The sequence below is a fragment of the Verticillium dahliae genome, genomic scaffold, assembly GCF_000150675.1.
Source record: "Verticillium dahliae VdLs.17 supercont1.2 genomic scaffold, whole genome shotgun sequence".
NCBI lineage: Eukaryota > Fungi > Ascomycota > Sordariomycetes > Glomerellales > Plectosphaerellaceae > Verticillium > Verticillium dahliae.
The window spans coordinates 1,472,988-1,497,300 of record NW_009276916.1 but is presented as its reverse complement, the minus strand read 5'-3'; the positions used below and the strand labels follow the sequence as shown (position 1 = coordinate 1,497,300).

The window sequence follows — 24,313 nt, the reverse complement described above, 5'->3', positions numbered from 1 at the left end:
TTTATGACGCTGTCCGGAGAGCACGGTGCGATAGCTGTTGGTGTTGGTCTTGGAAGAACGAGATATGTCGAGATGGACCTTCAAAATCAAATTCGAACGACTCGAGATCTGCACACGCCAGGTTGAGTGCTTTCCACGGTTCTGATTCTGCACAAAAGCTGGCGAGGACGGAAGGGATAGCATTCGCATCTTATTGAGAAATCAAAGCAGACCAAGTCCCGTCTGTGCATCAGTTTGGTACAGATCGATAGGTGATTCGGAGAGGACATGTGCCAGCAATCACTTGATGCCGGCTCCAAGGTCAAGTTCTCGACGCCCTCCCAGGACACTGGAGCCAAGAACACACGGGCAAACTGACCAGGATCAGGTCATGTTTCAAACTGTTTGTTGGAGCTTTGACAAATATAGGAGCTGTGCCGAGTCTTGATGTTGCACAATTTCTGCGGCAGTCTAGGCGAGGCCACTGTAGAGTGCGCAGAACTGCTTTAAAGTGAGGCGGTTCTCGACGTTGTTTCCAAATGAGATAGCCCAGGTCATTGTACAAATCGAATGGCGCGTCGTCGCGCGATTATGTCGGCCTAGGGCTCAGACCAAGCTGAAGATGTCATCGAGTATCTCGGATGGCAGCTTGCGGATCGAGGTGGGCTCCAGTGTTGGTGAGACGGCATTGGTCTCTGTCTCCCGCACCTGCGCTTCCTGTTTCCCCCGTTGCAGCTGCGATGTTGGTCTGTCGTTCTGTCTGTCCTCTGTCTGTCCTTTCCCGCGTGCCTCGTCCGAGGAGGAGTACCTGGTGCAGCTTCTGTGCGTTTCTCTACGTCGAACCCGAGCTACCGAAGATTCCTAGTCGTCACGTCAAGTCAGTTGTTGTTCGATGGCATGAGCGACATTTGTTGCAGACGGACATTCAGGATGATCGCGAGTGATTGTGTCCGTGGGTGGCATGCTGATTGCTCCCTTGATCCTGGACAGGAACGAATTTGGCGAATGGCCGTTGCGACAGCACAAGTTCGTTGGCTTGCGCAGAGAAAGAGAGACCGAAGTCAATTGACCATGAATACGCCTCTCATTGCTCAGCTCGGGAATCGTTCATGACGTTCAGATTGCAATCGAGCAAGGCAGATGCGGAAAGCTAGAGGGTGATGTGATCCGAGTTCCGTTGCCGCGCTCTCCACGACACCGATGCTCGGTCTCGGCCACCCTTTCGAACGAGATCAATGGCCCCCTCCATCGGAAATAGACGCTTTCACTGGATGAGGTGCTGTCACTGTTGGTAATGGTGGTAATTGAAGGCAAGGAGGGTTTAGTGATGGCGGGGCATGGTGCTGGAGATCGACCCCCGAGACATGTCCGAGATAGCACCGTCGAGATTACCCCGCCTTCCTTCCTTCCTCTCCAGTCCGTCCACCGCGAGGCTTTGTTCCACCACGTCTGCAAGTGTCTCAAGCCAGACAGAAAGTATCAGCCAGACAGAAAGTATCAGCCAGACAGAAAAGCCATCAGCCATGAGCCACGAACCATCAGCCAGGCGACATGCAACCAGGTGACGCTGAATTCGGTCAGTGGTCAATGGTCAATGGGCTGCAGGCTTTTGCCCCTACCGAATAGCAACGCAACCCGTCTCTCCTCATCGCCTGTTACCCCTCATCCAGCACACCAAGCAGACCGAGCATAGCCCCTTGAACCTGCTCATTGGTGTGTCACGCCTCTCCCGAGCCATGGCGTTACGTAGGTAGAGATCCCAAGTCGATCGAAAGCTCTGGCCGAGGGGCGAGGGGGTGGCATGCTGCCGCCTATGCGTCAATGCTCCTCCATCTCGCGTGCGACCCCCTCCAGAACCACCACCACCCCTCCTCTCATTCCTCGACGGCATTCAGCGGTATCTCGGGATGGTGGGGAGGTGAGCGGGAAGCAAAGAGAGAGAGAAAGACGCCAGCCACAAGGGTCCCTACGGCCAGGGCTTGCGCTTTGTCGCCCTAGCTGCAATCGTCACTGGTGGAGGTGCCTGGGCGCCTGTCGTGAGAACCACAACAAAGCTTCCGAGACGTACATGGTACGAAACATGGATGAGGGGCACCTCGACACGCCAGAGACGCCAGAGACGGTCCATGGCCCAAGCTCCAAGCTTCTCCCAATGCCGAAGCTTCTCCATTGCTTCTTCCCTCCATTCCGAACGACCTCTGGGAGCGCGCTCATCGACTGCTCCAAACCCCTCACTCCAGACAGCTTTGCCGTTGCTCTTCGGCTCCCGTCCGTCCCGTTTCTGCCGTCAGCTGTGCAGCATTGGCGAAGCTTGTCAGACATTGGCCGTCCTGTGTGCTGCCGTGTTCCTCGTCGGAGACGGGAGGGAGGGGGAGGGGGAGGGGGGTCGAGGGCGAACGGAAGAAAGAAAGGTTCAATACTTAAGATCTGCTTGCTCCCTCATTTGCTGTACAACCTGCCTTCTCTCTTCTTCGACATCTTCTCCAACACCCCTCCATCCATCTCACCCATCATCTACGAGACCGAATAACCTCTATCGGATTGTCTAGCCAGCTCTCTTGACTGCTAGATCACCAACGTCACTTCTCCTCCACATCAGATCACCACCAGACACATCTTCACAATGGTACCGTCTCCCCGTCTTGTTCGCTCCCTTGTGCCTCGTGCCTCTCGCGGCCTTCACACCGCTGCCTTGTCCTCCCTCCCGCGAACCTCCCTCCCACGAGCTGCAGGCGCCGCTGCGGCGGTTCACGGTCGAGCTCCCCAGCTCCGCCCAGCCTGCCTCGCAACGTCGCCGCTCTCAAGAACGCCTGCTTCGGTTCGAACGCTAACATCGGTCCGCAATAAGGTCAAGGTTCTGCTCGTCCTCTACGATGGCGGCCAGCACGCCAAAGACGTGAGTCTCCCCAAGCTGTCTCCATTTCAGACACCCAGAAGCAATCACACATAAAAAACAAACCCCACACATGAGATCACTGGTACGAAGAGATGAAAGCAGCGTGTGGTGTGGTGTGGTGTGGTGTGTGGGGTACCAGCCGATCCGATCAGAGCAGCTGGAGATAGGTCGGCATGTCCTCCTCCAGCTAGCTGCAATGCCGCTGCAGACTACTGCTAGCGCTGATGCGAGCCGTGTGCCACGCCCCTGCCCCGGCCCCGTCACCCTGAGCTCATGGCCCCGCGTCTTGAGGAACCTCAAGTGCGGGGTGCATGGGCGAGCTCTCTCTCTCTCTCTCCTCTGGTGTCCCACCCTCTCCCCCCCCCCCCCCTTCGATGTTCACCACGCACTCCACTATTTGGATCAATCCCGGCGATCCGTCATCCCTGATGCATGGCTGACGTACCCAGGTTCCCGGCCTTCTGGGCACCACCGAGAACGAGCTCGGCATCCGCAAGTGGCTCGAGGACCAGGGCCACACGCTCGTGACGACCTCGGACAAGGAGGGCGAGAACTCGACCTTTGACAAGGAGCTCGTCGACGCCGAGGTCATCATCACAACGCCCTTCCACCCCGGCTACCTGACGGCCGAGCGCCTGGCCAAGGCCAAGAACCTCAAGATTGCCATCACGGCCGGCATCGGCTCGGACCACGTCGACCTCAATGCCGCCAACAAGACCAACGGCGGCATCACCGTGGCCGAGGTGACGGGCTCCAACGTCGTCTCGGTGGCCGAGCACGTCGTCATGACGATCCTGCTGCTGATCCGCAACTTTGTGCCGGCGCACGAGCAGATTGAGCGCGGCGAATGGGACGTGGCGGCGGCCGCCAAGCAGGAGTACGACCTCGAGGGCAAGGTCGTCGGCACCGTGGCCGTCGGCCGCATCGGCGAGCGCGTGCTGCGCCGCCTCAAGCCCTTTGACTGCAAGGAGCTCCTCTACTACGACTACCAGCCGCTGTCGGCCGAGAAGGAGAAGGAGATTGGCTGCCGCCGCGTCGACAAGCTCGAGGACCTGCTGGCGCAGTGCGACGTCGTCACCATCAACTGCCCGCTGCACGAGAAGACGCGCGGCCTCTTCGACAAGGACCTCATCGCCCAAGATGAAGAAGGGCAGCTACCTCATCAACACGGCCCGCGGCGCCATCGTCGTCAAGGAGGACGTCGCCGACGCCCTCAAGAGCGGCCACCTCGCCGGCTACGGCGGCGACGTCTGGTTCCCCCAGCCCGCCCCCGGCGACCACGTCCTGCGCACCGCCAAGAACCCCTTTGGCGGCGGCAACGCCATGGTGCCCCACATGTCCGGCACCTCGCTCGACGCCCAGAAGCGCTACGCCGACGGCACAAAGGCCATTCTCGAGAGCTACTTCAGCGGCCGCCACGACTACCGCCCCGAGGACCTCATCGTCTACAAGGGCGACTACGCCACCAAGGCCTACGGCGAGCGCAAGGAGAGCAGGCAGACCAACGTCTAGGCCTGGTGCTGGTGCTGGCCTCTATGTTGAGAACGGGACGACAGCATCCATGTCGTCCGCTTTTCCTTTTCCTTGCTGTTTGGGAAGGGCATCACTTGTATCATGAGACAGTGAGAGAGAGAGAGAGAGAGAGAGTAATGCAAACGAAGTCATGACCCACAAGCTTTTTGTGCTTTTGTGCTTTTCTTCCGTTCATCGCTGCTTGCGTCGTGATTACAAAATAACTATAACAGAAACTTTCATTGAGTCCTGGTCTTCTGAACACCATATGCCCCCCTCTCCCCCCCCAAACATCGCTCGTTGCGAGCGTCACGCCTCTCTATGATGCAGTCGTCAAGCCCGTGTCGTACTCCAGTGGAGAAATATTCCCTCCCCTCCCGCCTTCCCGCGCCAGTAAAGTTTGTCCAAAACCGATACCCCTTTTTTTGTACACCAAAGCGTGAGCGGAGGAGGAGGAGGAGGGGTAGAAAACAGGAAACAAGAACAGTACGCCCTTCTCTTATGCTCACGAACCTCACCAGAACCGCCACCAGGGCCGTCTCTCGCCTCCGCCCAAGTCGCCGTAGCCTCCGGCTCTCTCGCGCTTGGCGACCTGGTCGCGCCCGCGGATGCGCCAGAAGTATACGGGCACGCCAGCGAGCACAAACAGAATCACGGTCAGCGTCTGAAGGGGCTGCGCGAACACGGCCCTCGACAGGAGGAACAGTGACACGCAGCAGAAGATGATGGGCGTCGTGATCCACGTGCGGTAGGGCCGCTCCAGCGTCGGCTCGCGCACGCGCAGGATGATGAGGCCCAAGACTGTGAGGAAGTAGAACGTGTAGCCGGCAACACCGTAGAACGTGATGAGCGTGCCAAACTCGCCAACCAGGATGTACGCCGTCGTCAGCGCGGCATTGAGCATCAGCGCCGGGATGGGGGTGTAGAAGAGGCCGACTTCCGGGTCCGCAAAGAGACGGCGCGCAATCGAAGCGGCGCGGCCGCGAGAACGTTGCATCGAGAGGTGTGTCGTCTGAGTCGTCGAGTGATCGGGCCCGGATCGCAGGCCGAGACGGCCAAAGATGGAGGGAATGTACCCTTCCTTTCCGGCGGCGTAGACGAGACGAGACGAGGTAAATGTCGAAGAGTTGAGAGCGCCGAAACAGGACGCCGACACAATGAGGGCAAGAACCAGCGAGCCGACGGGGCCGAACACTTGGGCGCCGAACATGACGGCAATCGTGTTGGAGGCGTTGATAGTCGCCATGGGCAGGACGAGAAAGTATGCGACATTGGCGAGAACGTATGACAGGATGACAAGAGGCATCGCCGTGTGGATGACACGAGGCAGGTCACGAGACGGGTTGCGAAACTCGCCGACGACGTAGTTGGTCTGTGAAAGGAGTTAGAGACGGATCACGAACAAAAGGCACGAAAGGAGGCAACTCACGTTGTCCCAACCGTCATACGCCCACAGACCAGCATAGAGCGCAAGGGCCCACATGGACAGGTCCGATGAAGTGTCCGCAAACCAGTTGCCCGACTTCCAGTCCATGCTCGCCTCGCCCTTGAAGGTGAAGCCCGTGATGGCCACGACAATGCCAATGACAGTCACGCCCAGCAACGCGACGAACTTGAGAAACATGAGCCAGTCGTTCACCTTGGTCCCCAACTTGGTCGAGACGCAGTTGAGGAATGTGACGGCCAGCACCGCGACAAAGGCCACCGACTTGTTAACCCAAGGGTTGATGTCGGCCGCATCCGCACCCATGACCGCTCGCACGAGGTACTCTCCCATGATGATGGAGATGATGGCAGCGCTTCCAGGCTTCAGCACGAGCACCGCGCACCATGTGAACAGGAAACCTGCAATCTCGCCCATAATCTTTGCGAGATATACCTGCGACCCTCCGTTCAACGGAATAGCACCACCAAGCTCCGCGTAGCTCGCCGCGCCCGTCCACGCCAGCACACCGGCAATCACCCACACGACCAGCGCCGCGCCAGGCGAGCCCACTCTGGCGCTGACCTGGCTGGGACTGCTGAAGATGCCGGATCCAATAATGAGGCCGACGATGAGGCTGAGTCCGTTCATGTATGTCAGCGTCTTGTTCTTCTCGAGAGTGCCGCCGCCCATGCCACCGCTGGAGTTCATGGCGGTGGAGGAGATGGCGGCGCCGCCTATGGGCGCATATCCGGCGCCACCAGCTGTGGAACTCAAGGGGAAAAGGTTGGGAGCAAAATCGAAGGCGGAGGAGACGGAGAACGCCCGATGGCGCCCACTGGCTGCTGGATTCGAGGCGTCGAGGGGATCTTCATTGTCAAAGGAGAGCTTTCGAGACGACGACAGGGAGGCGCGAGAGGAAGGAAGGCCTCCTTCTGAGACGGTGTCGGCGGCATGTGAGGACGAGGCGAGGGACGCGAGCTCGAGAGAATCGCGAGCGTGGCCGCCTTGGAAAGAGGAATATTGGGAGGGCATCGTGGAGCTTGGCAAGGGAGGAGTCGTCGGGTGGTTTGCCGGTTCCTTGCGCGGCTTCAGGTCCTTCGGGGTTACGCCCAGCTTATCGCATTTCGAGATGGAGGAATCGACAAGAGGCTAGATTCAATGATGATAGGATGATGAAGTTGCGGTCGTGTTCGTTGTGTCGTCGTGCCTGGGCAAAGGCAATCAATGTTCTGTTTCGTGAGGTTTGCTCGTGACGTCGTTTCGTGTTCGAGGGGGATCTGGATGTCGCAAGATCGGCTATGCACGGGATATCGAAAAGCACGTGGTCGGCAGGCCGTATCCAAAGGGTGCTCGAGTTCGATACAAGAGTCATACAACTGAAGCAAAACTAATGGGACAAGCAAAAGGGGTGGGTTCGTGATGGTGATAATGGAAATCTCTTTGTGGTGCTCAACAACGTCAATGGGGAAGTGGAATGGGGGGAAAGGGGACCAACCAGACGGTCAAGTCCAGACTGGGATGCAGATGCAGAAGCCGGTACTGGTCTGGCCTAGCCTGGCTTGCCCGGCTTTGCCTGGTCCTTTCCTTGCCTGCTGTGATGGATGAGTGGTGCTCTGTCTCTCCACAAGTGCCGCCCGCATTCTCGTCTCGCCCATGCACGGCCCTCCAGTTCGGATCAACCCATGATTGGCCTCGCGCCCGCACCCGCACTGCATTCTGCGTCCTGCTGAGTCATCGTCTTCATCAACAGGTTCAGCCTGTCGTCGACATCAGCCTCGCACTGAAGTGACCTCCATTGATTGCCCTCAGTATTGTCTGAGCCCCCACCAACCAACACATCACAGCCATGCCATCCGACCTTTACGCCTCAGTCGGCGGTGGCGGCCTCAAGCTGAAGGGCGCCAAGGTCGGCAAGCCCAAAAAGAAGAAGAAGGAGAAGACCGACCTCGAGAAGAATCTCTCTGGCGGCGAGTCCTCCACAGCTGTCGCACGGCGCAACCCCGCGACCGAAGAGGAGAATGCCGACGAGAAGAAGAAGGGGAAGAAAGACGACGACGAGCACACGGAAGATATTGAGGAGCACGAGGAAGAGTCGGGGAGTCGCAAGACGGAAGCAGAGAGGCGGTTCGAGGAAAGGAAACGCAAGAGAGTATGTTTCTCCAAAACCCGCCCGTATCAAGATTGGCCACGATGCTGACCCTTTCTTTCTTGCAGCTACTCGAAATGTCAGGCAAATCTGGAAGGCCAGAACTAATGAAGACGCACAAGGAGCGTGTCGAGGAGCTGAACACGTACCTGTCCAAGTTGAGTGAGCATCACGACATGCCCAAGATCGGGCCTGGCTAGGCGGATACTCTCAACACAATGGACGATTCTGCTTGTTTGATTTGGGCTGGCGTTATTTGGGAGGGGGGCGATTGGGATACCCGTCGGTGGAATGCAATGTCGATACATATCTGCCTGTTTTTCGCTCGTGCCATGTGAAATCGCATGTCCTGTGTCTCAGTTGCTGTGAAGTCGATTGCGTCCAGGAGCCTGTCATATCGCTTATACAGACTAAGCTCAAGGGTCTAAAATACGCAACCTAACATATTCTTAGAGGCGAGCCACCTGACTTCAAGCGCCACAGGGTTGAGACAGGATACACAGCAATCGGATACCCCTCCCAGGGTGTCTCAAGTTTTCACATCACCATCATCACGTCACGTCGGAAAACAAAACTTCAAAGGCTATCATTGTTCATTTGAAGCCTCTTCTCTCCCATGACCTTCTATCTTCCTGGGCAACCCGTATACCAGCCCTTCCAAATTCAAATACCGTTCGGCCCCGAGACACGAGATTACTCTCCTCGTGCCAGTTCTATGTAAAAACGATCTGTGCTATGTTGATTACGCCGGTTGATGTATGCAAAAGGAGTGAACTGCCGTTATAGTCGTGACGATTATGAATGCTGATACATCGAATGTTGGTTTTGGTGGCCCTTCCACAGCGGGGCCTTCGGAACAATGAATGCCCTGGCCACACGAGTGAGGGATCGCGGGAAATCAAAAAGCTCGACGAGCTGCGCTTCCTGTCTGGATTTACAGAAGCATCATGCCGGCGGCCAAGGCACCGAAAAGAGCGAGGGCGCTGGTGCTCATGCGAGGTGCCGCGTTCTGCAGATCGGCGTCATCCGAGTTGGAGTCCGAGGTGGCCTGGGCTGTCGGCTCAACACCGACGTATGACGTCTCGGTGACGAGGGTGATGTCGCCGTCGGCCTCGGTCGAGGTGCGGGTCGTCACCACTGCGCTCGATGATGTGGGGCGACGAGTGGTGCTGGTGGTCGTCTCACCACGAGTTGTGGTTTCTGGAACACATGTCAGCGCATTGCCCTGATCATAGTGTGGAAGCGCGCCCTCCCGAAACATCATCACAGAGTCTACAATAGGCCTGCACAGGGCTGACTCCCTACACTCTGGAGGAAAAAAAAACATCTGAGGCCAAATAACGATCGACGCATAAAGTGCAACGAGGGTACATGACATACCGTCGGCGGTCGTAGTAGTTCTCCTAGTGGTGGATGTAGACTGGGAGGATACTGCGGATGACGATTCTACCACGGACGTTGGCACACGAGAAGAAGACGTTGGCGTGACCACAGATGGTCCCTCAGACGACACTGTGGTAATGGAAGGGGACGAAGGAAAGGTGGATGTGGGGGGGAATGGGGGCTGGGCAGGAGAGGTGATGGACAATCCAGACGTACGGTTGGAAGTCACGAGGGTAGTAGTGGTAGTAGTAGAGGATGTAGTAGGAGTACTGGGAGACGATCCAGACGTACGGGTGGAAGTCGTAGGAAGAGGACGTGTAGATGTGGAAGAGGGAGAATTGGGAGACGATTGAGACGTACGGATGGAAGTCAAGGAAGTAGTAGAAGTGGTGACGGGAGCAGTAGAAGATGTAGAAGGAGTCTGGGGAGGCTCTTCCGACGTAGACGTACCAGAATCTGAAGTAGGAGCTGCTGCTGAGGTGACTGTCGTGCTGGTCGAAGAAGAGGGTGCCGGCTGAGTGGTTGTCGGCACCGCAGCTGACGACGACGACGGTGCCGGCTGCGAAGAAGTCGTTGTCGTGGTCTGGGGCTGCGTCGAAGGAGCGGGCGCCGGAGTCGTGCTGGGCACACTAGGCGTGTTCGATGTCGTGGGAGTCGAGGGCACAGGGTTCTGGGTAGGAGATGAGGGCTGGACAGAGACGGTTGGCGAGCCTGATGGTGTGGGCTGGGAGGCAGGACCGGAAGGTGATGCTGTAGGAGAGCCAACCGACGCCGACGGACTCGCAGGGATATCCGACGTCAGGTTGTCTTGACGCCGGGCAAGGCGAGCACCAGCCGTCGAGAGGTCTTCCTGAACAGACTCACCCTCCTTGACCTCTGCGTGGATGTACGCCTCCACCAAGCGGTGAAGAGACTCGGGCTCTGCCGCCTTGACGGCCTTGGCGACCTGTTGAGACAGCTCCATCTGCGACTCGGAAAGAGAAGGCGGACCAGCGGCAGCGCCGTGGGCATGGTGTCCTGTACACCTCATGGATGGAACGACAGCGGAGGTCAAACCATAACCGATGAAGAGGCACACGGCAAAGGTAGCCGTGAGGCGGCAGGCTCGTGCCATCCTGTTGGGCCTGGGGGTTTGTGTCGAGGGCGACGTGGGTGTGTTCGTCATGAGGGTCCTCTTCTCATCGGAAACGACAGTCAGCAGTCCATCCTCCAGATTGGTGTCATTGAGCTTGTCGGAAGCCATTGTAGCGAGTGTGGTGGCCGAGACCGAGGACGAGCCAAAGAAGGTGGGCTGAGGAATAGTTTTATGAGGACTGCTACTGTCGAGAAGAGCGAGTGAGGGCGAGCGAAGGAGGCTTGACGGATCTACCTTTCCTAACGCAGCGGGTCGATCAGGAGCGAATGGAAGGGCGAAAGCAGCCCAAGAGCCAAGAAGTAGGTTTTGGGGGTATGACGAGGGCGGTTCTAGCGGCTCTGCAGGCTTGGTCGATGATAGGTAAACCAAAGAAAAAAAAAGAGCGTATGTTTGTGGGGGGGAGGTGGAGGAGGAGGAGTAGAGTTGTCTGACGCGACCAAGAGGCTCCGGCGGTGTCAAGACGATCGAGGTGGTGAGGGGCAAGCAGGCAGGATATGCAGGTTGGTTGACGACAGATGATGTCCTCGCACGATGCTGGGGGTTGGAAGAGAGGGTCGGATGGAGCAAGCTAGGAGGCACCGTCGAAGGGGTTTGTGGTGTGCGAGGAAGCTCTGGCCTCTTCGCTGCCTTGTTCGGTCGGGGGCGTTGGTAGCGGCAGCGTAACAGTCGAACGGTATCCGCGGGGCTAGTGGTCCCGGAGAGATATTTTCAGGGCAGGCTTGGGTCTACCAGGTAGTGCTGGGCCGGCGCCGGAAGCTCAGAGGCGTCGCCGATTGTCTTAGACAGCACAAACACGAAGATGGGCGGACGCGGCGATCGGGCTCTGCTGGTGGGGGGTGGGTACACTTGCTGGGATGTGGTGGCGAGGCGAGAGAGAGAGAGACGCGAGCGGGCGACGAATGCAGCTGGCGGAGGGAGATGGGGGAGGAGAATTGGCTGTCGATGACCCAGTTTGCAAGGAATTCAATGGATGATGTCGCGTTTTGGTCTTGGGGTGTTTACGACCAGGGGGCGGCCTCGGGCTGCCTGCACGCGTTAATGGTCGATTCGCCTCTCTGGTCGACCAGTATCCCTGCAATCGTACCCTCGTCGGCCCAATACCCATATCGTCTTGTCGTGCGCCCAGCAAACCTGCGGCTGTGACGGCTGCGAAGGCGGCGAAGTGCGGCCATTCGCACTGACTGTGACTACCTTAGCCTGGCAGCAGCCTTTCCTGGCCCTGGCCTTGGCCCTGGTCCTGACCGTAGACCGTAGACCGTAGCCCCCGGTCTAAAAGCTCGGATGGATGGATGACAGCCCAGTTGCCCAGCTGGTCAACGAGGGCTTCGCCGTCAAGTGATTACCGTCTGATGCAACGCCAACAATATTTCCTCGCAGTGGAATGCTGTGCTCATTGAGCCGCCGATGATCCGGCGAACAAAGCTGACAGGCCGTAGGACACCACGAGGGTCCCCTGTGACATCACTGGGGCTCATGCCTCTTTCTTCAGAGAGCTGTCCGACTCGTATTGCTCCATTTTGTTGGGTGTTCTTCTTTTTTTTTTTTATTCCCTTCCTTTCTTTGAAACCCCCTCCTTCGACTCCTCTGTAGCGTCACCCTGTCTTCGCCTACGCCCGCGCGCCGAGGAAGGCGAGGCTAAACGTGCGGTAGTGCCGGCGCAATACGAGCCACGATGATAATATGACGTTTGGTGTTGTGAGGGGCTGGGAAAGTTTGCTTGCGTTGTTACAATGTGTGCATCAATTAAGCCCAACGTATCGTTGTTTCTGGTGCATCGGCTGACTGACTGGCTGTACATGTACATGTCCTCAATTGGAGCTCGCATGGATGTCGACCGAGTTGAGTTGTGCAAGCAGCAGCGTAGACAGTTGAGGGCCTCAGGTGGAGGGTTGCGATTAGACAGCAATTGGCCGTGAACTTCCAAGCCTTCCACGCCACATGCCCAGCTTCTTGGGCGAGCTTTGGGAGGCTGTTTTGGGGAGGTCGGTTTCGTCGTCCTGGTTCGTCGACATTGTTGTTGTGCTGGCACCTCGTGTGCCTTCTTCTGCCCACCCTTGATGTTTTCGCCTTCGCCACCCTTTCCCACTGGAGACACAGAGCTTCTCATTCCCGCTCGGCCATGCATTCCGACGAACAGAGATAAGAATAGGCATACGATCTCCGTCTCCCGACCGTGTTTGCTCCCTGTGGACACAACGAAGCTCTGGGGCTCTCTCGGAGGCTGGGACACGACGCTAGGCCATCGCCGGGACGCAGCAACCGATACTCGTAATCCTTGCAGGTCGCGCTAATGTATGTACCAGGGCCACGCCTCTTCAACGATTACGAAGATGCTCTGGGCGATATGGACGGCGTAATTCCATTCTGAGTAAGCTGCTCATAAGCTCCCTTGTCCAATGGTGGCCGCAAGATGTGGCTCTTTCTCGTCCGCCGAGGGCATCTCTTAGTCAACTTGCCCGTTCAGAAGATTGATGACTGTATTTTAGAAACAAAAGCGACAAAATCGACTGTGCACCACATGTATTGTGTGTCGAGACTGATTTTTCGCTCGTCATCGTTGCTCGCGTGCTGCGGTGGCGGCGGACCTCCACCGTCCTCGCCTGTGCATCACTCAAGGTTCGGCTGCAAAACTCGTCGTCCCACCTGAACCCGAGGCGTGGGGAGGCTGGCGTCGTCCCAAGTTCGACTTACCTCACTCAGCTGAACCTGCTGCGGAGCGGTGGGGGAGGGAGAGCTCTGGGTTTGGGGGTGGCTTCACGATAAGCGACCAGAAGGTGTGATGGATAATTCGTTGTGCCCCATCCAAAGCCGTTGAAGGTGTGCCGCCAGCTGAACAGAAGCTGCCGACTGGGTCGAAACACTCCATGGTGAGACGCAAGTAGCAATGTGGCTTCAATGATGGTCAGCTCGACAGGTACCTTGGTAATTAGGTACCTAAGGTAAGGTAGGCTGGTCGGGGGGATGGTTGCTTCAGCCCAACTGCCGGGCGGAGCGTTTTGCCCTCTCCTGAAGCAGCATTGCAACGCTCCCCTGCTCAGCCACCACCGCTCTCGCTCTCGGTGTGGGGAGTGACGATACGTGGACTTGGTCCCTCATTTCAGCTAAGTTTCCTGTGCCTCCTGTCAGTCATGTCGTGTCGTTGTTGTTCTGGGCTATAGTACCGCGTACACTTGTCAGAAGAGTATGACAGGTCAGTCTAGGCCACTGCTTGCTGGGCCAAGGCTGGCTGCTACGATTACGTTTGGGCGACGGAAGCCCCGCCACTAAGTGGCACTTGCTTTCTTCGTTCTTCCTTCACATCCGGATAGGCCGTCTGGCCGTGTGTTGCTCGTCGAGATAAGATGAGTCCGGCATGAAATGGCTAGAACGGATGTGAAAATGTCGACAGATTTAATTTATATGAATCACAGCCTTGGCCCTTCATCTCTGCCTGCTGATGGCTACCACAGCCCCTTGCCTTGATGCACCTGAGATGAAAGTGCACTGCAGTCCAGTCCCTGGGTGCGAATTCGTGGACCAGCCAACCGCGCGGGCCTATTAATCCACCTTTCTTGAGAATCTACCACATTTTGGTCTTGGAAAAGATAAGAGAATACATATAGACGCCCGACGATCGAATGGTACAATGTGGTCGGTGATGATTCTGTCACGCTATTACCGCCCATCCAAAGTGTCACATAACGTTGCAATCTCTCCTGAATAACTTCGATGAGACCAGCTTGGCTTTCCATCGGACCATGCTGTACAGAGAAGTCAGATGCAGTGGCAATGATGCCTGCCCTCCAAGCATTCCACGCGTGCTGATTTCTCATGCTGGGCTAAAGGCGAGCTTTGTGAGGAATCTCGAAGCGGACGACTGTCTGCAGTTCCTGGAGATGTTCAGTTTTTGGAGTCACGCAAAAATGAAGGTGTCTTGGGGATCATGTGCAACCAGAATATTCAATCTCTCGAAGGTATCGCGAGCCGGCTGGCACTCCACTATTAAGGTAGCTGCAACCGGCTGCGATGGCTCAGCTTACATCATCGACAATTCCCCACAGATTCGCATTTAGCGCCCTCGTGAGGCGCCGCGCGGCCGAAAGCCCCCTGTCTATCCTGCACCATCCTCAACAGATGGACACTGGCATCCTCTTTCATGTGATAAAGTATCATCCGAGAGCTCTCCACTTGCTAGGTCCCGCAGCCCTTCAGGACGACGAGACTCCAAATCGACTCGAACAACGTCGTCATCCCGGCATCGTATCATGACGTGAGACACCCGCTCCCCGGCGCATCATCCCCTGCCGTGCACCTTCACAGAGGTCTCGATCCTGGAGCTCCCCTTGTTGGCGTCTTCAAATGGTGGCCTCGAATCCGTGACAGACCGACCTCTAGCTATGCCACCCGATCGCCTCAAACCCGAATCACTCGCCCCGCGCGACGATGCGAACGACATCGATGAGCTCCGATCTCTGAACCGAACACCTCACCCTTACCACCACCTGAGTGCCGAGCTCCCACATGCTGCGCATCGCTTTGCGTTCCCCGCAACCTCTGCGGCGGGCCCAACATCGGCACCCTCCCCCGCCCGCTCCGACGACAGCAGCGAGCCGTCGTCGCCGTTCCCTTCCTTCACAAAGGAGTCGACGCCACTCAGTGACAGCGGCACCGAAGCCGATGACGAACACTTTCTGAAGGGCTTACCCGCGCCTAGAATACCGTCGCACAAGGGGCTTCGCGGGCGCAACGAGCTCATATCGGGAACATCCTCGCCACTCCTATCGCCAGCGTACTTTGGGGACCGTAGCAGCCATGGGAAGCTTGGGGAGGGCCAAGAGAAACCGGAAAAGGAGCTCAATTTCTGGGAAGACCGAAACTACCGGCGCACAAAGGAGCTTATTCGACGAACCCTCGAGTTCATCATCTCTGGAGTTCTTTTCGGCATTCTTTGGACCAATGATACCGTAAGGCCCATTTTGAGAGAATGGAATCAAGGTATGTGGCCTCAGAAGATGCAAGAGGTCGAGTGTACTAATATCATGCAGAACTTTCCCTAATAGTGGCGCTATCGGCATCGCTGATGCTTCTCTACCCTGTGCGCCTTGTGTCATGGGCGTACCGGAATCGCAACCCTCCAACATGGCCTCCGTTCTCCATACCAACTATTTTCGACCCAGCGTCCATATTGTACCCTCCCTGCATCACCATGCTGGTCTCAATTCTTGTGGCAATGGATAATCGTGGGGTTGTGCTCCCCAACATCATCCTGAGCATCAGCGCCATGCCCAAATTTTTGATCCCAACGGCCCAGCCTCTCGAAGTCACCAGCACCTTTCATTGGGCCCTATCCTGTATCCCGCTGGCCATTGCACGCGCACAACCGAAAGATCTTGTTGCAACCCTCCGACCAGACAGGCCGACCATTGATCCTGAGACGGCTGTCCTGCTGTACCCATTACACCAATCGCTCCTGGTGGTGTTGCATCACATGACGACAACCAGTCTGCTCACAGCCGAGCTGCAACTCCTCTCTATCGGGCTGATCAACGTCCTTCTTCTCGCCCATTCACCGCAGGCCACCATATTGCAGTCACTACTATGGGTGGGTGGCGTCACTGTGTTGACATTGTGTGGGCCAGTCATACGATGGGGCATCGCCTTGGCTAGGGTCCCAAGGCTTCGCTTCAGGCGTACCTCCTTCTCCCCCGGCGGGTCATGGTTTGGCCTGGTCAAGAACGCACTGTTGCCACAGCGTGCTAGACGTGATTTTTTGCGGTCACCAGCCGAAGAATCCGCGTCCGAAGTGTTTGACTCGGACGAGGACACAGCAAACGGTCCTCTGATGAAGCCATCACGCGTGCGTACCTTCACAGCTAGCGACCTCAACTCGCATCAGACTGGTAGTCTAGGTCGTTCAACATCGGCGAGTGTGCCGTCCCCTTCGGCAAGTGGTTTCGCGTTCGGCAGGACCAGTACGATGCCCGTCGTCAATCGTCCTCAGCGGTCCATGACGCATACCCACTCCGGCAGGAGGAAACGAACATCCTCTACTACCGTGCGGTCTTTCTTCCGACTCACAGAGACGCAGGCCACGGTGAAAAGGTGGATCTACTCAGCGTACGTGCATGTTGGCATAGTATTGATCATCTTACTTCCAACAAGGGACCACATTGGCCGCTACGCTCTGAACGGTCATGAGGCGATAGGCTGGGCTCTGGGCTACCTATTCGGCGACCTGCCATGGTTCAGGTTCCAAGTCGTGAGCAACGACTTAGAGCGCTGGATCTTCATCCCTCCGCGTCTGGATGACATTCATGAGTCCTGTCACCTCGGATGGGTGCAGCACATACGCCACGCTGACTTTGGAGAGGCAAACACAAGGCTCCTCATAGGTGTCTACTGGCTCATCGTCATCGCATTCGGGTTGATCGTCGTGGTCAACTTGGATCCGAAGTTTGAGGTCGACACGAGGCGCAAAGTCTTCCACTTTATGATGGTTGCCATGATTCTGCCAACAACCTACGTCGACCCCGTGTTTGTTGGTCTTGCGTTATCCTTCGCCCTCGCCATCTTCCTCGTCGTCGACCTTCTCCGCGCCAGCCAGCTCCCGCCTCTCTCGTGCCCCATCGCATCCTTCCTCACTCCCTATGTCGACGGACGCGATAACAAGGGCCCTGTCGTGATCTCGCACATTTTTCTCCTGATTGGCTGCGCTATTCCGCTCTGGCTCGCGCTCGCGACTCTGCCCCGTAGCTCGTCCGCAAAGCTCGAAGACGATCCCCTCGCCGGCTGGGAAGTCCCGACCCGCGAAGTCAGCATGGTCGCGGGCGTCATCTGCGTTGGCCTCGGCGATGCCGCCGCCTCGCTCATCGGCCGCCGCTACGGCCATAAGAAGTGGATCTGGGGTGGTGGCAAGAGCCTCGAGGGCAGCGTCGCCTTTGCCGCCGCTGTCTTTGTAGGACTCATGTCGGCGACGACGTGGCTGCGTGTCGGCGGGTGGCCTGTGGCTGCCAAGCAGCAGACGACCTGGGCGGTTGCGACGCGGAACGCCGGCGTGTGCGGGACCATGGCGAGCTTGACTGAGGCGGTGCTCACGGGGGGCAACGACAATGTCATTGTGCCTATTGTGCTGTGGACGTGCGTAAAAAGTTTGGGCGTGTAAATAAGTGGCTGTGTGGCCTCGTGGGATTTAATGGCGTTTGGAGAGTGGGGAGATTGATCTAAATATGGTCAGTAACCCAACGGCTGGGGTTTATTTATGCGGTAGAGGCACTTCAACGAAGTAATGAAGCATTGATTATTCGACATGTCGAACGATGTTTGTTAGCCAGCATTGGTGCCAGGTCTCTAAGACTAGAAAGACAAGAGGAATGCCTGACGTCTTGCAGGCAGCTTGATATCTACTACACAATGACCAGGTGAGTGTGAGCAGAAGCAACGCTACACATTGACTTCTGAATGTGTATTAAGCCATAACGCCAGCCTATATAGGCACCCACGCCGCAGACCACCTATTGCCATGCTTGATGCTTGTTCCCCCTTTCTCCTGGACGCCGCAAGATCTACGTTCGGCTTCCCAAACATTACAGTGCAAAATGCTTTACGTGGCAGCATCATGTCATGAGTTCCTCCAAAATACCCTCCAATTCATCTTTGCGGAACGGCACGCTCAGCAACTCTGTCCCAATGGCGTCCTTGCTGCTCGTAATCATCTGATGGTCGTGGAACCTGTTCGCAAAGTTAGCGCGTCTCGTGGTTTGCTCGCAGACAGGGAGTATCGTACTCTTTCAGCAGCGTTCGGAACGCCATCTCCGAACTGCAGATGAACTCCTCGACAGCCTTGTTATACAGCATGCGGTACTCCACGGCCGCACTGTCATCCCCGTCATCGCCGTCCTCAGCAGCAATGAGCACCTCGGCCACCAGCAGACGGAAGAGGCTCTTCGCGTTCTCCGGCAAACTGGCCAGCACGAAGACAACACCCTCCTTGCCGTTGATGGCGCGGGCGCGACGGCCGAGGAGGTCATGGACGTCGTCCACGGGGTCGAGCTCCGCCGCCGGTCTGGCAAACGTCGTCGTGTCGTGGAACAGAAAGTTGAACGAGGCGCGGAGGGCGGCGTCCCAGAGGAGAGAAAAGTCGGGCGTGTCGGCCGAGCAGAGGAAGCGAATGTTGGGGTGCGCGGCGAGGGCGGCGAGGGCCTGCTGTGTGGCGGGCTTGCGTAGCGGCGGGGCGTCGATGGAGTTGAGGAGCAGGGTCAGGGTCATGCCGGCTTCTGTGAGGTGCGAGAGCAGGGCCTGGAGCATGGCGGACGGTTGGGCGGGCAGTTTGTGGGTTGGGTCGAGGGCGAGGGTGGAGGCGACTGTGTTGAGAATGTCGCGCAGGGTGATGGTTCGCACGTAGCCGTTCACGATGACAATCTTGTGACGATCGTGCTTCTGAATCTTGGCATACGTGTGTTCTGCGAAGCGTGTGAGGAGTGGGCGCTTGGAGCCGAGCCCGTAGAGGCACAGGCTGAAGCCCTCGGCGAGCTCGAAAGACCATTGGCCGAAAGAGCCCTCATGAAGGGATTGTAGGAAAACGAGGTCCTCAGCGTGATGATCTTTGAGGTCTCGGATTATGGAGAAGTACTCGTCGTGCGTGAGAAGGTCGATCGAGGCGAGGGTGTTGTTGGAGGTTTTGGTGCGGCCGGGCTTGTTGTGTTCAAAGTACATCTCGTGCGCAGGAAGATCGCGTGGAGGGGTCGGTGATCGTATTTTTGGCGGCCGCCCTTTTCGTGCTGGAGTCTTTTTCGATGGGGTTGTCGCCGCCGCAGCTTCTGTGTCGTCCTCGTCGTCGTCTTCGCTCGACTCGTAGATAGCCCTGGCAAGCCCGCCTTCATCCTCCTCCTCGCTGATGTCGTCGCCAACGACGCGCTCAATTAGTGCCCTGGCACTCTTTCGCTTGGCAGAACGGTCGACGGCTGCCTTTTTCCGTGGAGTAAAGCCATTGGTACCAGTGGATTTTGTTGGCGTTTCGAGGTTTTGTGATTGTCGCAACTTGGAGGGTGTCGCGATACCGTTGGTCAGCGGTGTCGCATCCTTTCGAGGCCGCCCTCGTTTTCTCTTGGGAGTTGGTGTTGGTTGCTCGATCTCAGATGCTGAATCTTTCGGGAGATCGTCGTCGGGCACATCATAGACATCTGCAATCTTTTTGAGCTGAAGAGAGCCTCGTTGCCTTTTCGAAGGGGTTTCCGCCAGCGTGTCGTTGCCATCCTCCGGGTCTGGTCGGGCTCGTTTGACTGATGATCGGCTTGGCGATTCAGCTGACTCTTCTTGTAGGGGTTTTCGTCGCACCATTTTGCAGGAATCAGGCACTGCGTCGGCGATGCCTGCGGTTTTCGACGTTATCCAGGCTTTGAGGGTGCTGATCCATTAAATTGGAAGACGCGTTTCGAGTCGCGAAGCGTCTGCCGAGAAATGTGGTCCAAGCTTCTAAAGCTGTCAACCACGGCCGACGACAAGCGACGAGGGTGCCTTCAGTTCCTCGGATACACCTCTCATCACCCTTGCGGTCGCTCATCAAAGCCTGGCATCACATGATGAATCTCAATCTTTCCGCGTCTTTGAATATCTTCAAACTCATTGCCAGGCCTTCTCTTTGCCTTCCGCATCAAACCGTCTCCACATTCAATGATCTACCAATACCCTTGAACAAGGTCCTTGAGGCACAAGGCAGGAAAGCCGATATCAGAGCCGTCGTCTTGGACAAGGACGACTGTTTCGCAGTTCCCGAAACCAACCATGTATACAAACCTTATGAGGCAAGCATCCTCCCAGATTGAATCTGCATCCAATCGCTAACCTGTTCAGACCCGTTTCGAGGAGTTGAAAGCAGCGTACCCCGGCCGTCGCCTTCTCATAGTGTCGAACACGGCGGGTGCGACCAGTTATGACGGGAACCTAGCCATGGCTGCAGAGCTCGAGGCAGGGACAGGCCTCACTGTGCTGCCTCACTCATCGAAGAAGCCTGGCTGCGGTGCCGAGATCATGGAGTACTTCAGGCAACACCCTGAAACTGGCGTCTCTCATCCGTCACAAGTTGCTGTTGTTGGAGACCGCTTAAGTACTGATATCATGATGGCCAATATGATGGGTAGCTGGGGCTTTTGGGTCAAGGATGGTGTCGTTCCCAATCAAGAGAAGAGCATGGTGAGTTGTCGGCCCACATTGCATTGCAGCTGTTCTTCACTGAACCATTCGACAGTTCTCCCGGCTAGAAAGAAGGCTAGCCGCTTCACTCCTGGCGAGGGGCTATCAAACTCAAGACCCGTCGAGTCAATTCGAATAAAAAGGTACGGTCTGCATCATTTGTCCAACTTCTGAGCCCGGCGCAAGGAACCACAACGTTCAACCGAAAGATACCTGCCTGCAATATGTTTGCGTATCGTCATGCATAGTGATGCCTTTCTTGGCGTTGTATGATTAGGAAGAGAGTTTGGAGATTCTCTCGGCCCCTCTGTGTCATTTTGGGAGCAGGTCTTGTCAAGATGCTGCTGTTAACCATTTCTGTCTCATATAAGCAGACATGGCATCTCCGGTTTGACCATGTTCATCATGTTGGGCCGAATTCATGTACGACTTTTGGCTTTGATACCCTGCTATTATTCTTGACCATCAGCTCAGAGTAGGTACGCTGTTGAAGAGGCCCGTGACGCATACAGTGAAGCTGTTCAGCTACCCATGTTAATTCACGGCGAGACTGCGTATCATTTATGTTAATTTCCCTCCTTGAGTGGATGACTTATTATCACAGACAGGGCCTCATATTCACCGCTGACCACCTGCGCCCGGACCACCGACCTCTCCCTAATTATCTGCTTTATCCTCATCCACTTCATAAATGATCATGAGATTCCGTTGTTTCTGGCGAAACCGACATCAAGAGCAACCAGCCTTTAAAAGGCAACGTAAAACACGAAAGCCGGCATCCGGAGGTGCTCCTCCTTAAATCTTCAACCCGGCTTTTCGTCCTTCACAAAAGTATCGCGGTGAATCAAGTACAGCATACCATACGGAAGATCGGCAACCGCATTGCGTCCTTCCCTCCGGCTACTTTTTTCATGAAACAGATTTCGTTCTTTACGTGGTAGTCTTGATATGAGTAGTAAGTTTCAAAGTACACACTTTCAGGGTGTTATATTTCCTTTGCATACGAAAACACAGAGGCAGTACGAAATTGCACGAAAGCAGGCAAGAGCGCGAAAAGCAGCACAGGCTAACACGAAAGTGCACGAAGCAGGAAGGCACACGAAATCACGAAACCACACGGAATCGTGAAACTAAACGGAATCACGAAACCACATCACCACGAAATAACAAAACCACGAAACCACGAAACCCCACGAAAGTCAACACGAAGCATCAGCGAACCCACAACGCCAGAGGCTGAACGGTCACAATGGGTGGCAAGACCTGGTCATTAGCGGAGGAGAAGGTCTTTTAGCGGAAGATCATTCCCTTCTCTCAGAGACGCGTCGGCAAGGATCGTGCAAACAAGGAAAGAAGCTGGACGCAGCTCACAGATGAGATGTTCACGCATATGGGTGAGGGTGCCCGCCGAACCTACACCCCCCTCAGCCTTTGTAAGTATTCTCACACAAAATCTCCCAACATTTATGACCGGAGATCATGGCTAACAATGGCTCTTTCTTGCACTACTAGTCGAGCACTACTTCCTCAACATTGAGCAGGGCCGACCTTCCCCCAACGCCCACGCCTTCGTCAGGGAGTATAACCGCATGAAAAGTCAGTAATAACACACCCTACTCTTAATCCTCAGACTGACAAAGGACCTTCTAGACGAGGAGAATGAGGCCAAGAAGGCATTTGAGCGTGTCAACCGCATGGCCGATGAGGCCAACCGCATGGTCGATGAGGATAACGAGGATGGCAATCGCTCGAGCAGCATCCACGAGCCTTCTGATACCGGCGATGGTGACAAGAGCAGCGCCCCTCGATACCCAATGCGGCCCCGTCGCAAAGTTCGGGACGCTCACGTGGGGCCTACCGCCAAGGAACAGGAGCGCACTCGTGTTTCGATGCAGGATCAACGGCCTTTGCCCTCAGTCGACGAGAACTACCGCCGTCGACCTGTTGAGGATTCAGTCGCCTCGCCGTATTCTCATCATCTGGAAGCTAACCGCCACTCTCGCCCTCATTATTATGGTAACCAACACCATGCCCAGCTTTCATTCGAACGCTCGCAGGGCTATCACCGTGGCCAGGATCAAGGCCAAGGGTTCAGTGGCTACCAGAAGGATTACTATGCCCAGACTCCTGATTACCAAGAATACCCCGAGCAGTGGCGTAACAGCTATGGGGAAGCTCCTTATCGACTCCAAAATGATATGTCTGGTCGCTACACTAATCAACATATTCAGCCGTACTACAGCAACAACTTCTATGAGCAAGGTCCATCCATGCAACCAAGCCCTGAGTACTCACAGGTCCCCGTAAGCGACCACGGACCCGAACGTCCGGCATATTCGCAAGACGATTACGAACATAGAGCCCGAGAGGAAGCCTCCGGCTCGGATCAACGCCACTATCACGCCCAACGGGGCAATAGTGCCCCCGAGCATGCGTACCAGGAGTTCCGCGGTTTTTACGAAGGACCACCTTATACCATGACAGGTGGCCAGTCTGTTGAAAACCACCATCATTTCGGAAGTCGCACTTGGGAGGGCGGCGCCCAGCTCGAGAATGTGGGCCGGGTGGAAGGTCCGCGTCAGATTGCCAATGAGCGCGAACGCTCGCCCTCGACCGCCAGCACTATCCTGTTGCAAGATGCGTATGAGGCTGAAGAAGGACAACACCATGTCCACCAAGCCGAGCCGGAGAGCAGCGGCGTTCCGCGCTCAGGAGACACAACCGAATCTGAACCTACATCGCAACACCACTCTGACCATGACTCGGCCACGGACACTCGCCCTCATCACTACCGACAGCGCGAGCGGCGAGCGGAATATCCGCGTACTCCTGAGGCCCAAACAGCTCGTCGGCTTTTTGATAACGTTGCCACGACTTCCAGCTACGGTTATGTCCCCGCCCTGGATCTCGCACCCGACCGCGAACTGCCCCTGGCCGGGCCTGATCGCACCGCAAACGACCATATCAATGCGTACAACACCCATGGAGATCGAGTACTCAGCGAGCAAATCAGCCATGCTCGCACTGCCCCACAGCGCGAACATGCGAGTGTGCACCGCAGCCGGCTCTCTACGGTCAACTCCAGCGGCCCGGCCTTTTCTGCTAGCCAGCAGTTGGAGCCCTACCGTAATAGAGGACAAGGCTCTGTAAAACCCGAAGAACCGACCGCAGAAGTTGGGTATGCACGCAATCTTGACGTACTGGCTCGCGCCGCACTCTTGCAGACCGAGGGTCTTGCTGCTGAGGAAAGTGGTGGCCAGCACTCCGCCTCTGGTAGCAATGCCCAGGAGGAGGACACCGGCCGCGATCAAGAGACCCGTCAGTCAGTCAAGCGGTGTGACGATGAAGTTGAAGTGGCTCGTCAAGCTCGTGTTGAGAAGGCCTTGCGCCTTGACGCTGAAATCAACGCTGACATTCGGCGCCGACACCTCGAGGATGACGCAAAAGAGGAGCAGTAGATCCGCATTGCCCGTACAACGCGCTGAGCTTCAGTGAATCAAGATGGGGAAATGATGCACCCAGTACAAGATAGAAGAGAACATGGGTGGCAGTCAGGTTGCATCGCTTGAGGGAAGGCCTCCGACAGATCAGGAGACACGAAGCATCGTCGGTTTTAGGGATACCAAGAATCAGGAAATCGAGCTGGGCTTCCATTCAGCAGGTTGCTCC

General features: G+C 56.4%; 8 protein-coding genes across 8 annotated transcripts; 5 read left to right on the top strand and 3 right to left on the bottom strand.

Moving 5' to 3' along the window:
- Positions 1 to 2,457: 2,457 nt before the first annotated feature.
- On the top strand, positions 2,458 to 4,387 carry VDAG_01315 (formate dehydrogenase; the record flags this gene model as incomplete). Its single annotated transcript, XM_009650201.1, has 4 exons — positions 2,458 to 2,605; positions 2,828 to 2,875; positions 3,325 to 3,948; positions 4,016 to 4,387. The coding sequence occupies exons 1-4, from the start codon at positions 2,603 to 2,605 to the stop codon at positions 4,385 to 4,387; spliced, it is 1,047 nt and encodes a 348-aa protein (XP_009648496.1). The 5' UTR covers positions 2,458 to 2,602.
- Positions 4,388 to 4,901: 514 nt separating this feature from the next.
- VDAG_01314 (asc-type amino acid transporter 1) lies at positions 4,902 to 6,845 on the bottom strand (the record flags this gene model as incomplete). Its single annotated transcript, XM_009650200.1, has 2 exons — positions 4,902 to 5,759; positions 5,817 to 6,845. 2 exons carry the CDS (start codon positions 6,843 to 6,845, stop codon positions 4,902 to 4,904), a joined length of 1,887 nt encoding a protein of 628 aa, XP_009648495.1.
- Positions 6,846 to 7,607: 762 nt separating this feature from the next.
- Positions 7,608 to 8,262, top strand: VDAG_01313 (uncharacterized protein). Its single transcript, XM_009650199.1, has 2 exons — positions 7,608 to 7,962; positions 8,028 to 8,262. Exons 1-2 carry the CDS (start codon positions 7,660 to 7,662, stop codon positions 8,157 to 8,159), a joined length of 435 nt encoding a protein of 144 aa, XP_009648494.1. The 5' UTR covers positions 7,608 to 7,659; the 3' UTR covers positions 8,160 to 8,262.
- A 271-nt stretch (positions 8,263 to 8,533) lies between these two features.
- VDAG_01312 (uncharacterized protein) lies at positions 8,534 to 10,585 on the bottom strand (the record flags this gene model as incomplete). The annotated part of the gene is made up of 3 exons (XM_009650198.1): positions 8,534 to 9,159; positions 9,340 to 9,471; positions 9,703 to 10,585. 3 exons carry the CDS (start codon positions 10,583 to 10,585, stop codon positions 8,894 to 8,896), a joined length of 1,281 nt encoding a protein of 426 aa, XP_009648493.1. The 3' UTR covers positions 8,534 to 8,893.
- A 4,268-nt stretch (positions 10,586 to 14,853) lies between these two features.
- Positions 14,854 to 17,618, top strand: VDAG_01311 (dolichol kinase; the record flags this gene model as incomplete). Its single annotated transcript, XM_009650197.1, has 2 exons — positions 14,854 to 15,451; positions 15,517 to 17,618. The coding sequence occupies 2 exons, from the start codon at positions 14,854 to 14,856 to the stop codon at positions 17,616 to 17,618; spliced, it is 2,700 nt and encodes an 899-aa protein (XP_009648492.1).
- Positions 17,619 to 18,069: 451 nt separating this feature from the next.
- On the bottom strand, positions 18,070 to 19,792 carry VDAG_01310 (origin recognition complex subunit 2; the record flags this gene model as incomplete). Its single annotated transcript, XM_009650196.1, has 2 exons — positions 18,070 to 18,184; positions 18,240 to 19,792. 2 exons carry the CDS (start codon positions 19,790 to 19,792, stop codon positions 18,070 to 18,072), a joined length of 1,668 nt encoding a protein of 555 aa, XP_009648491.1.
- Positions 19,793 to 19,997: 205 nt separating this feature from the next.
- VDAG_01309 (uncharacterized protein) lies at positions 19,998 to 20,812 on the top strand. The gene is made up of 3 exons (XM_009650195.1): positions 19,998 to 20,256; positions 20,306 to 20,644; positions 20,700 to 20,812. Exons 1-3 carry the CDS (start codon positions 20,032 to 20,034, stop codon positions 20,781 to 20,783), a joined length of 648 nt encoding a protein of 215 aa, XP_009648490.1. The 5' UTR covers positions 19,998 to 20,031; the 3' UTR covers positions 20,784 to 20,812.
- Positions 20,813 to 22,022: 1,210 nt separating this feature from the next.
- On the top strand, positions 22,023 to 24,102 carry VDAG_01308 (uncharacterized protein; the record flags this gene model as incomplete). Its single annotated transcript, XM_009650194.1, has 3 exons — positions 22,023 to 22,077; positions 22,157 to 22,240; positions 22,295 to 24,102. 3 exons carry the CDS (start codon positions 22,023 to 22,025, stop codon positions 24,100 to 24,102), a joined length of 1,947 nt encoding a protein of 648 aa, XP_009648489.1.
- Positions 24,103 to 24,313: the final 211 nt, after the last annotated feature.